Source organism: Spea bombifrons, chromosome 7, assembly GCF_027358695.1.
Source record: "Spea bombifrons isolate aSpeBom1 chromosome 7, aSpeBom1.2.pri, whole genome shotgun sequence".
Taxonomy (NCBI): Eukaryota; Metazoa; Chordata; class Amphibia; order Anura; family Pelobatidae; genus Spea; species Spea bombifrons.
The window spans coordinates 12291082-12304668 of NC_071093.1; the positions used below are offsets into that span (position 1 = coordinate 12291082).

The window sequence follows — 13587 nt, forward strand, 5'->3', positions numbered from 1 at the left end:
GTGAGCCCTTTTAACACGCAAGAACCATGACCCATGGAACACATTTGTCCAAGAACCATGACCCATGGAACATATTTGTCAAATATTCATGTGTGTTTTGCCCATTATATATTTCCTGTGTGGTGAGACATATTGTAACAGAATGACCTGTCATGCAGAGCCCCAAGGTAGTCAGAGATGGCTCCAGCCTGGCTGCCAAACAAAGATAGCACAGGTAGGAACACCATTGTGTAACTAATCCCATGAATAGGATTGCTGCCAGGGGGATATTCAGTAGCCAAAGGGGATTAAAGGTTGGGTTGTCTACATGTACCTGTTTATCAATGTTAATGCAATTATGTGGATATATAAGGCTACGTTTTACAACAATAAAATGTTCGATTTGTTCTTCACAATCATGGTGGTCGTGACTACTTTGTGATCTAAGACAAAGATCCATCTATTAGCCTCCTGAGGCTGGAGACATAGGGTATCTATAGCCATAACTGAGCAACCCATTACACCGGTGAGAAACCCATTACACATATGTCTTGTGTCAAATTGTATACTGCATTTCTGTATTAATGAAGGAAAATAAATAGTTTTCACATACAGTTGTGTGAAAGAGAAAATACGCCCTCTTTGAATTCTATGGTTTTACACATCGGGACATAAAAACAATCATCTGTTCCTTAGCAGGTCTTGAATTAGGTAAATAGAACCTCTGGTGAACACATTACATCACACTGTGTCATGATTTATTCAACAAAAATAAAACCAAAATTGAGAAGCCATGTGTGAACTCTTATTGCTTCCATGGGAATTAAGATGCCAAGTAGCAGAAAGGTGCTGCTAATAAAATGCCCTTAATTGATCTTAACCAAGTATGACCACCTTTATAAAAGCTGGAGTTTTAGCACTTTGCTGGTCTGGAGCATTCAGGTGTGTGTCAACACAATGCCAAGGAGAAAAGACACCTTAGAGAGGCAATTGATGTTGCCTTCGATTTGGGAAGGGTTATAAGGCCAAACAATTTAAAGTCCATCATTCTACAGTGAGAAAGAGTATTCAAAAGTGGTAAACATTGAAGACAGTTGACAGTAGTCAAATTATGAACTCTTCTGTGTACCAACTTCTGTCTGACAGCAACAGCGGGCCATGCAACAGGGCAATGATCCCAAGCACACCAACAAATCTACAACCGAACGGCTAAAAAAAAAAAGATTCAAGGTGTTGCTATTGCCCAAAGTCCAGACCTTAACTCGATTGAAATGCTGTGGCGGGACCTGAAGAGAGCTGTGCATAAACAAAGTGTATTGTTACATATTGAGCCCCAAATCCAGTGTCATACGCACATCTGGAAGTTCATATACCTGAAGAGATTCCGTAAGTTAAACAAATTTGCATTCTGGTTGTTTTACTCCTTGGGGGGAAATAATTATTTTGCACAAATTGGTCTCGCTGCACAGAGTGGCAACGGACAATAAATTCGTGATTATATTTGCAAGAGTAGATACAGCTGAAAATTCTATTTTACACAAAACGGAGCAATAAGTGATGTGAACTGAAAGCATACCCTGAAAACAGAGCATTATCCATTTTAAGCAGAAAAGGTGCGACTATAATCATTTAGATGTCTATTAGTAAAAGGCTGTATTGGACTATGTGTACCCCATGGAGATTAGATTTTGTCATGGACCCTAAGAACTCCTGAGTCTGCATAATTCCATGGAAACTTAGCTAGAGCTTTGATCGTCGATAGAAAAAACAAAGCTTGTATCAATAATGTTTGCTTATAATCATTTTGTATGCTTGGTTATAGCTCAGTATAATCTGAAATACATTGCCAACATTCATAACAACGGTGTTTATTTAAACAAAGGTTGCTAGTAGGACGTTAGTCAAAAAGTATTAGACTCAGGTTAACCAGTTTCCTCCAAGATTCTGAATGATGCGTTTTGCATAGAAAACATTTCGGGATTACAGAGAGATTTAAATATAGTTGTGGAAAATGGTAAACAATAAGAATCGTTAATAAGGCAATTTAAATAATAAGGCATGGCTTAATACTAAAAATAAATCCTACCCTTTTTAACTGGAAATACCTCATAGGTTTAAAACATATTAAAACAGAAAAGAAAGGTGTATGGTTTTAATCTTTCTTTCTAAACGATCAGCCCACTTTTGAGAGATAATATATATATATATATATAAATAAGAACACCACCTCTTAAATTCATCCTTGTGTGAATCCTAACTTGGCGGGAGTTCTTTACTAGATGCTGGGGGATGGAGAGCTTCTTCTTTGTTGAGTTTTGCTTTATTTCCTAAGTTAGGTATCTAGTCTATCCACAGCCTCTGCAGGAGGCTCAGATAGATGTCCTGTGCAGCTGTGAAGGAGAAGCTAACACCAAAAAATCCTGGCTTGTATCAAGAGAGGTGGAATGACCTACAAAGGGGCCCGATGCCATTAAACAATCTTGCATGGAATCTCAAAGGTATCATGACCTGTATTAGGGGTACATGCCCACTCCTTCACACCATTGGTATCACTTAGCTTTCTGTTTGAAAAATGTAACCCCTTTATTGTAATCCTAATAAATGGTCTGCTCCCATTGGACCTTCATGCAAGACTGCGTGTTTGGGAGGAATTCTAGACCCTTCCCTCTTTACAAAACTGTTTCAATATTCTTGAGATGTCTGGTGTAAATTGCACTATTGAGGTCATGCCGCAGCACCTCAATACGGTTGGGGTCAGGACTCTGACTGAGCCATTTCACAAGTGTATTTTCATCTGCAGTTGATTTATTCCTGCGTTTTAGGTCATTGCCCTGTTGCATTACCTGCCTTCTGTTGAGATTCAATTGGCGGACAGATGGCCTTACATTTTTCGGCAGGATATCGATAAACTTGGGAATTCGCTTTTTGTCAACGATGGTACGCTGCTCAGGCAGCAAAGCAGCCCAAAACCACAATGCACCCTTCATAATACCTTATAGTTGGGATGATGTTTTCATGCTGGTGTGTTGTGCCTTTTTTCCCCACACACACATAGCATTGTGTTTCCAAATAACTCAAGTTTGTGGCAGAGATTATCATGCCAGCACCACTGTGGAACACCCAGAAGCTCTTTTGCAAACTTCAGACATGCTGCAGTGGCAGTGGCTTCCTCCATGGTGGTCTTCTGCATACGGTAGACTTGTCAATAGAGATGTTAGAATGTTCCAAAGATTTCTGTAAGTATTTAGCTGGCACTCTAGGATTCCTTTATTGAGAATGTTGTGCACTTTGCAAGACGACAACTTTTTTGGAGAGTAGAAACAGTTCTGAACCGACTGTGAATGTCTACACGGTATGTTCCACAAACACATGAAAACTTTTAATCGTTTGTTATTAGCTGACGCAGACTGTTTGTCTATTATTGTTGAAGATCAGATCAAATTTAATGACCAACCTATGCAGAAATCCAGGTAATTTGAAAGGGTTCACATACATTTTACATTTTCACCAGAATCTTTGCATACCTTTTGAACATCAAACAGTGTACAGCAATCACTGACTTTTTTGTATCCTTTATTTATAACTATATCTGATATGCTTTTCCATTTATGTTTATCAATTATTTTTTTTTAAATGCGGTCATGGATAATAGCAGGTAAAAGAAAATCACAGTATGCAAATAAGCCCACATTTTCCTAAACTGTCTGGAAGCATCACTCAATAAGTAGCCGTATTTAATGAGTACTTCCCCAATCCATCACAGTTCACCATATTCAGATCACACACGGTGCATGGAATAAGAACAGTAAGCAGAAAACACTTGTTAAAACCTAATTTTAATAAATTATGTGCATGCCAAATGAAAAATACAAAAATACAATATTAAAAAACCTTTGAGCTGCAGATTTAGCTGCAACCACAGCAAACGCGTCAATAAAACTTCTTGAGAAATACATGAAATTTGTTTCAAACAAATTTACCAAATGATATGAAAACTGTGCAAAAAAGAACAGAAACAAAGCAAATAACATTGACCAAGTAATACAGATGTTATTAAGCATGGCATATGCTTCATAAGCTCAGCTCATGACCGAAATCCACTTAATGTTGAACATAAAATAAAAATCACAACATTCTTACACCAGGGAAACTCATGCTAAATTACAAACACAATCTGTTTAGAAAGTAAAAGACTTTGCTAGATTTTTTTTCTTTAAGGAAATCCCCGACAAAAACGGAGAGACTCATGCAACAACTGTAATATTTTCTTACACTGTAAACACAGAGCAGTAATTAAACTAGTTCATATTACCGCTTCCACTATAGAATCTGATTGCCACAATTGAAACTATATAAGCTTCCTTCATTTTTTGTTCTGTGCACACAGAAATCCCCTAAGAAAGTAACGAGCCAGCTACAAAGGGTTACTTCCGCTCCTGTAAAACAATCCTTCATATGCAGAACACTGGTGTTTCAGTCTCAAAATAAAATGTCCTCATTTTTTATAAGCATTTCCACCACTAGTCTCTGATAACGGATGTCATTTAGCGCAGCCATGGCATCTTGTTCTGGCGCACGCATGAGAGTCGGTCCGAACACAATGCCAAGGTTTTCTGCGTTCATTAAGTTGTCCTTCTCATGAAGAGTTACCCTACAAGGAAAACAAAGTTACAGCTCATTATCCATCTTGCTATACACTAAAAAGAATGGTTATCTCTAGGCATTCCAGCAGAACAGAAGAGAACATGAAAGAAAGTCCTACGTCTGCTCCAAAGCATGATACTCTCTTGTGATATTCGCCAACAGAAAGGTCTTATTGTGCTAAGACATGGCCACCGATTAGGAATCACGAACATCAAACAGCGTACTGTGCGGAAACCATGTTGATTATAGAAGCTCTGACCTTGTGGGCCATTTTCACGGTAATGTACAGTCACGCTGTCTTTAGAATTTCTCATTCTAACACAAAATAATCTGGCTAAAAAAATAAAAACAACTAAATAAAATACAGAATTTCTGCCATGGAGTGGCAATATTTAGCTTTTAGAGGTCTCCAATGGGTCTACATTAGCCTAATAAAAAGTATCAATTTCATTTAGATACTTTTATTTTTAATTCTATGTAAACAACTTTACAGATCTGAAAATGGCAGCCTTAAAAATATAAAAACACTGAATATGGCTATCCAATGCTTGTATGAGAATTTACCTTTTTAGATGGCCCATGAGATATCGTAGCGTTTCACAGTGTGCAGGAGGTAGCTGCTTTAATGCTTCATGAAGAGTTTCTAACTGTGTGTCTGGATCTAATGCCTCTGCAATAAAAACATACACATTTAGGAAAATAGAAAAAAAAAAAACACAAAAAGGGTGAATACTGAACAAGCTATCGTTGTTAGTTCTTTAATGTGTACTACAAATCTGGTCAAAATGCTTTCTGTCTTAAAATAAATGACTATTATACTTAAAGTGTGCCTGTCAAGAAAAGAATACAAAACTGTTATGGTATTATTAAAACCGTTAATCGATTGTTAAGTATCCCTAATGAGAAATTTCCATGTATTCATTACCTAACGTTTCTGCTCAGAACATACTACGTATAGAGAAATGCCCTTGATCGCTGCTGGCACCTATATATTGTGTTACTTTTTCTCTTTGTTGCAGGTATATAAATTGATGTACTATTTTAAACGTTTAGACGTTAGCACAGGTTTTAAACGGCGTTAACTAAACTGCAGATTCAAAAATGCATAAAAAGGATCAAACAGTGGTATTTATACACTTCAGAGGGTATTCTGTAAATGTGCTCAGTTTCTGTGTAAATGCGTGATTCTAACCTATTGTAGAATATAATTCCCAATAACTTATCCTCTGAATGATATGTAAATCACCCAAGTGGCAGACAGGCACACCTGCTTTTGTTCTTTAACCAACACCATCACTCACAAAAAGGGATTGTATCTCTATTATGCAAATACAGTTTCGCTCAAACACGGGAACTTACTTGCAGAATCTAGGAACTTTGGATAAGCATCGTATGTGATGAGTGGGATGGGTAATTCTCTGAAGTACAGTTTCAGGGCACCAGTTATAATGTTGATATCTTCGTATACATTCACTGAAATATCAGCTTTCTCCCCATCTGTAAAAGCAAGTTATTTCAGTAAATAAAGCTTCAAGATAAGTCATATTATGGAAATTGAAACATGTTTAATGAGCCCTAAACATTCAAATAAATTAAAGGGAAAAAATATTAAATTATAAAAATATTGAAATAACTAGAAGAAAACTGAGAAAAAAGCAAGAACAGACAACTAGTGGATAATTCAGAAATATACCTTACATTTAGTAAGTGTTCTTTACTAAAATTAAGTGGCAAAAACAAATACTTTTAAAGCCCCATTGTCTATTAAAAGGCAAAATAAAAAAATACAAATCACCGTCATATAACATGGGATATCTCATCCTAAAAAACTCACATAGTAAGAAGTGATTTATTGTTATTCTTAATCTACAATCTAGACATATAGGAAAGGCATTAAACAATGATATTACCTCTATCAAAGGACATTTTAGCGTCTTCGATCAGGTCAGTAAATCCTGATATTCTGTACAAGCCTTCTGACTGTAGACCTGTTGAAAAAAGTTATTTTTTATTTACAAAATTACAAAATAGATACGTATCATACTATACTATAATTTTCTATATATTTTATATCGCATACAGAAAAACAATATTAAATGGCAGTTAATGGATTGTATCTCCCACAATGATATGAATGCCTGTCTGGAGGAAGATTATGGGCGTTCTAGTTTCTTAATGTTGTCCAGAGCTATAGAATGGCTTACCTCTAGACTCGATTTCTCGTATGCACATGTCCACCACCATCGGCCGTTTGGAGTTGTGCGCCTTTACTAGCGTGGTGAGGTCACAGCTGTAAACTTTCTTGACGTGTTTCAAGTCCGGCTTACAGTCATTGGGAACCATTTTGGAACACTGCTTATGAACGTTCAAACCACAATCTGCAAAACAAATAGACATGGTATTTGTTTTTTGTACTTTTTTTAAACATATTACTATATAACAAAATAACCTGATTTGTGCTAGGAGTTACAAAACATAATGAAAAAGTGACCCTGTATTCTAGAACTGGCAATGGCCCCTGGAACCCTTAAGCATTCTGTTTTAATTTTTACGATCGAGGAGAAAAAGATTTCTTTGTTGAATAATCCATATGTATAAAAAACATAACTTGTGAAATATTTGAAAGTCACATTCATCAGCCTTCTTAATATAGGTAAGGATTTAAAGCAGGAAAAATGGTTTAGAATTATCTGTAATTTTTGAACTCCCTGATACCAGGTTTGTACAGGGTTGTACAGGGTTAAGATACGTCTTCCAGTATCCTGCTCCAGTAAATGGTTAATACCAAGGAGTGCGTGTAGATATAATACAAGCTGTCACACGGTGCAGGTGAAGACTGAAAGATTCAGGAGACAGAACATCGCTTTACACACTTATCAATTCAAGCAAAACAAAATGCTTCACATGGTTCTAACAAGCAGACAACTTTTTCCATGACTCAAGTGATGGAATAACATCACGTCTGTCCCTCGGTACACTTCCAACTGTCAGAAAGATATGCCCAAAGGCACCGTACCAAGCAGTTCCAAGTGTTATGCCCTCAACTACCCAACATTGCAGAAGCGGCACGTGAATTCTCTTCAACCAAATCCGAATTTGTGTGCGTTGGACTCTATTACAAAATATCTCAATCTTATAGTCCGCCAAAAAATGTGGATCATCATATAAAGGCCATTTAGCATATATATAATCTAAGGAAGACCATGTAGAAATAAAAGACCTTTGAACATGGTGTGTGATATATATTTATATATATATCCTGGCTAAATGGCTCCACGTACAAGTAATTCAGTGACGCTTGAAAGCAGTCATAAATGGAGCGTGATAAAAGAAAATATCTGGCTGATATGGAACAGATTTATATCACACATGAATGCAAATTGAGGAGTTGTAAAATTTCCACATCAACACACTGAACACCTGAGGCTGAACCAGGAATTGCAGATGGAGATTAAATAAAAGCAAATCCTATAAATTAAAATTAATCTAAATCCTATAATAAAAACTCTGCGCTTTCCACATTTCATGTTTAATCTTCTAGCATATATATACACGGAGAACGATGCTCGTTCCGTCTAATCCATGACACAACGTGTCGCCGGTAACCGTTAGCAGAAGCGTGAGTCGTGACTGACGATCTACAATAGGACTTTGGCAGCTAAATATCCCTTATTTAAGGCCATTTCAGCACATATTTAAAGCCAAGAAACTAGTTGCAATACAATGCAAATTATTTATCAGGCCTCAAAATACTTAATCTCCAGACTTGACATCTATTAACATAAATAATAATAAAAAAAAATAATAAAAATAATAATAAAAATGTCAAACTTTTTGGCCCATGCAAAATATGAAGTATCGGTGTTGTGAAGTTACGGAACTGCTAGCACTACTTCCTTCAATTAAATGGGCCGATAAAAGCCCATAAATTGCTCCTCTATGAGAAGAGAATAATGGCAGATGTCGTTATTAGTCACCGTTAGACTACCCCTTGCCATCAGAAGACCACCCACACAGAATGAAACGGCCGCATTAGACAGCTGAACACGCTTATGCATTATTCTTGCTTTGTCGCTAAATCAAGTGAGAAATTCTGTTTATTGTTCCCAAATAAGGCTGAATTTGATAACGGGAGTCTCTGCAATATATACTTACTTACAGAGACGGCGTGAAAGCATGCATAGGGCCAGCCGGTTAAATACAAAAGCCCACATTTTAGGCCGTTAAATGATTTCTGTAATAGAAATCACCCCATGCATAAATTTAACCAGATCGCTCTGCTATCATAGGCATTAAAGCGTATATAAGGCCTGGCGTGTCCTTTTAACCCACTCCTACTGGTGTTATAAGGGTGAGAATTCGACTCAAAGGCTGCTTAGAATCATATTATGATTATTATGTAGGTGATAACTTGGATAATTGAGGGGATTTATGCTTCAGACCAACAAAACTACGTTAGACTCTTCCCATTGTCACAGAGTCCTTATGAGAACTGACAGTTCCGTAGCAAGTAGAGGTTAGCGCTTAGAAATCTTTAAGAAAATTGAACTTTGTTTAATTTATAAAACACTTAAAATAGCCATCATACACCTAGTAACTACATTATAGAGATTACAGCATTGCAAATGCAAGAAGGATTCATAGATACCTGCACATTTCACACCCTGAGCGATCAGTCCCCACATGAAGTTGGCACAGTACTCACACCAATGAGGACCCCTGAAAGTATGTACCTGTGGAACGAGGGAGACAATTAATCACCGATTCACATTGTGAATATTACGTATTGGATGAGATAATTTTTCAGTGAGGTGGACACAACAAATACACTTTGCACTTTGAAAAATCAATGCAGGTTGACCGTGAGATGAAACGCAAAATGTAGTCATCTCATCCCAACCTTCAGGGTAGGTCTTCCTGTGATGGACGTGATTGCAAAACTGTGTGTTATTTATGTTCTTAGATTGGATGTCTTTGGGCGAAAGTATTGTTCAGTATATGTAGTAAACCGCTGCGGAAATCTATACATGACTATGCGTAGAAGCAAATATGATTACACGGCAGGCATTCATACTCGATGACCTTGTGCGTCAGCCATCAGCATATTTTTAATCTCTTCACTGCCAGAGGGATGAGAAACGCGTTGGTATTCATTGATTATTAAAGCCTGTGGCTGTCAGAATGGTAAAAGGTGACATGAGAACAATAAACCCACGTCAAGAGCTTGGCAGAAACTGTATATAAAAGGACACAGCAAGGCCTAGCGGACAGAAGCTGACGCGTTTCTGCAAATTTCTATAGCTCTCCATGACATAAAATGTAAATCGCAATATTATCAGAGCATAATCTGTTCAAGAGGCAGTGTTTTTATTGTATGCGATCCTTTTATCGGGGGATAGGAAATGAACAGATACTGGATATCTGTAGAAACACAGAACTGCCATGGGAACCACCATTTTAGCAAGCCTTTCACGCAGATTTAGACATTAAAACTATTTTTACAAATAATTTAAATTACTGAGCATAAAATTATTTAACAAAAATGTTTGAAAAAGTACTCGATTGCCTCAAACTAGTACAGGAATATTTAAAATGAAGATATAAATATGTCCTGAATTTGCTCCTAAAACATGTGAAAATGGTCTTGGTTGCAGCTAGAATTTAGGTTCCTGTGTCTGGAAAATAATAAAATGTGTTGGAAATCACCGTTATAATTAAAGAGCCCAAATGTAGGGTCCCACCACAGCTCAATGTTAACTGTGTTGACAGCTCTTGTCTTGTTGGGCATTAAACTTCCAAAGTCAAATACAAGACGCTGGCACGCAATACAGGGACAGTGGGGTGGCTACTAATTTAACGTGATGGGATTGACCCGTAAACTGTGACTATGCATAATCTAATCGTCCCTATGTAAATAAGTCATTTGCATTTGTTTCTAATTTACCTAAAGGGTTGCTGGGTATGCCACGACTCATCGCAAGATACAAGGGCACTTCATTAATCCCTCAGAATAGTCATGGGCGGCCACCAGACCATCTGGTTTATCTGCATACAAAAGTACTTGTTTGTCCTGAATGGCCCGACTAGGAATGTATTGACCCAAAAATCATTATCCCAGATAATTACAAAGAGGGTTTGTATGGGGGAGACTGGTCTTGTGTCAAAGAAATAATTCATGCCTGAAAAAAAATGGTTTATGAGCATGTTTTGCCTACTGGCAACAAACTAAATTATGTTTTATCTACTAAGTAGTGACATCGTATTAGCGGTAATAGGAAGCAGAAAATGCCAAGCATTATTATTTTGATCATAACAGATCGTACAGCGAGGGCACAAATAGAATTTAAAATACGAACATTCGAATTTGCCTTTCAGGTCTGTCAAAAGCCTACACCATCGTATGATTTGCAGATTTTCCAGTGTTTTGCCAGTTCTGTTTCTATGGTGATTTTCTTCTAATTACATTTTTTTTTTCTTGCAGGGATTTTTTTTTTTAAAGTTCATCAGCATTTAGCAATAACACTTCATTAAATGCTAAAGCAATGGCAAAAGACAACAATGTGCCACATTCAAAAATCCTCCAGGACAGAGGTATCTGGAATACTGTAACAGAACATGTAGCCCAGGTATGCCTTTAAAATTAAGTTTAGATCAAAATAAGGGGTCAGTTCCCTTTAGGTTTGTTTTATCTCTAGTAACAGCTGTAGCAAAATTATATCAACTTGCTGACACTTTGTCTTTTGTGCCACTTTATGTTAAATACAATATATACCAAAACATTAGATACCTTAAGGCCACACTATATGCTACATAAAAGCCATAATAAAATCATAGATATTGCGTTTTGCTATAAAACTAAAACTGCGGATAACATTTCTTACGCAGCATTTTTGAGCTAAAGAAAGCAGGTATTTTCATATTGGAGTTGTAAAAAAAAAATATAGATCAATGCAAACGCTTCTACAATTTTATTTAAATAAAAAGCATTTCACTTGTGGGTGCAGTTCCTTTTACAACCACTCCGTTTGGTGGGGGCGCTATTTGGTGGCTATTTTTTCCTATGGAGATTCTCTCTGCGTTGCAGATGCTTTACACAGAGTAATATCACACAGCATCTCTTTAATAAATAGAAACAGGAAAGACTTTCCCAAGAAAATATCTTTAAAAACAGAAAAATGTCTAGATAGCAAATTAAATGTACAGAAAAGAAGATAAAGCTTACCTTAAAATTATGGACTTTTTCATACTTGGGAATGTGCTCATTCTCCTTTAACGTTGCTCTTCTTACCAGTGACGTTAGCTGTGAATAAGCAAAGAGTTTCAGAGGTTGCCAGATTGTTGCGGATGCCTTTTTAGAGTTCAGCTTCATTCCTAAAGAGGTTACCAACAGATCCTGCTGTTGGCTTTCGTGTTTTCTGGTGTGAATGGCGTGTCTGTAAGTCGTCAGACTGTAGTGGCACTCATTGGATGGCATTGTAAATAAAACAAGAGTGGATTTTGCAAAGATAACGTTGATGCAATAAATATGCAAAAATAAAGTTATTTGTCAGTTTAGTTCTGTGGAACAATAATTTAAAAAAAGAAAAAATAATAATATAATAAAAATCCAATAAATAATTCAAAGAAGATGATGTAGGTAAAGATAATGGTTTTCAATGATTTATCTGATCCAGAAAAAAAATCTCATGAAAACAGGTGTATCGTGAATGCAAAAAGTCCCAAGTTGCCTTTCCTTCCATTTAAAAAATCCCAGTATATGTAGGTTAGATCAGAGAGGCTCATAAGGCATGTCCTTAGTGAGCGAGGAAGATGGGATGCAGGTTTTATAGACACTCTGCTTTAGCCAGTTCACAATAAGAGGAAATGTAACCAATGGAACAAGCAGACGCTCTTAAGCATTCATCAACCATCGCCCTCCCCCGGTTCCCCCCACGCAATGATCTTTTCAATGCTTAACCACTTTAGAGCTGGAACATTCATCAAATATAAAGGATTCATTACAGGAACAGAGAGCGCTTAAGTGGTTAAACAAGAAATAAAATACATGTAAGCAGGAATATAATGCGCAGTGAATGAGTCATGTTCTGAAAAACTGAATTTTTCATCCTTATTCTTTAAACACATACCCAGGGTTTTCAATCACTGCAGTAAGGTGTTCATGAAAGGTAAATTCCAGCACAGGGTTAATCTGGAGGGGGGGTACGTGTGATCACAGATATTTACATCTGAATTCCGAAGTCTAAAGGCTTGAACAGGTTGACAAATCAACACAAAATTGAACAAGCACCTTGCGAGAAAGTACTGTGTTTACTCGCTGCTGCTGCATAACAGACATTTATTTTGTTATGAGGAATGTAAGCGAGTGTGTGTGTATAGAAGAGTGTGTGTGTGTGTGTGTGTGTATACAAATTGTTAGCTGTAATATCTACACACATAGTTGCATTAAATTGTAGAGTTTTGCAATATAGAATTAAGCAATAGCAATGAGTCAATCTATCGAGTACAAAAAAAAGGGTAACAGAACAAATATTTTATAAGCAAAGAGAAGCACTGAAGACAGAGATTGTTTTTGTATCGTTTGATTCTCAGGCTACACTTTTTCATTTTAAGTTTTGTAAAAAGAAAAAAAGAAAGAAAGTAGCAAACGGAAGTCAGCGACATCATTTCTATCGCGAGGCAATAATAGCTGCTAAGGGAGCTGTGATTAGGGAATTGGATCCCGCGCAGCCTCCTTTTATGGATGTTACATATTTCTCGGATACGCATTGTTAGGGAGAAATGAATGCAGAATAGAAGGCTGTAGCGATAGAAACAGAACAAGTAAATTACTGTGTAGGCCATTACTGGCCAGTTCTCGGAAATAGGTGTGCGGCCCCAAGCAACTAAACGCAGAATACGACCCACAAAGTTTTAAGAATCCAAGGGATCTCCCAGATTCTTTATATAAATTAGAGAGAGAGAGAG

General features: G+C 36.9%; 1 protein-coding gene across 1 annotated transcript in view; it reads right to left on the bottom strand.

Moving 5' to 3' along the window:
- Positions 1 to 3796: 3796 nt before the first annotated feature.
- Positions 3797 to 13587, bottom strand: part of CHN1 (chimerin 1) — a 38800-nt gene continuing 29009 nt past the window's right edge. The window contains exons 8-14 of the mRNA XM_053470923.1: positions 11846 to 11923; positions 9272 to 9356; positions 6828 to 7001; positions 6534 to 6611; positions 5983 to 6120; positions 5188 to 5293; positions 3797 to 4630 (exon numbers count right to left, since the gene is read on the bottom strand). Coding sequence (XP_053326898.1) covers positions 4459 to 4630; positions 5188 to 5293; positions 5983 to 6120; positions 6534 to 6611; positions 6828 to 7001; positions 9272 to 9356; positions 11846 to 11923 — 831 coding nt within the window. The 3' untranslated portion in view covers positions 3797 to 4458. The remainder of the gene's footprint in view (positions 4631 to 5187; positions 5294 to 5982; positions 6121 to 6533; positions 6612 to 6827; positions 7002 to 9271; positions 9357 to 11845; positions 11924 to 13587) is intronic.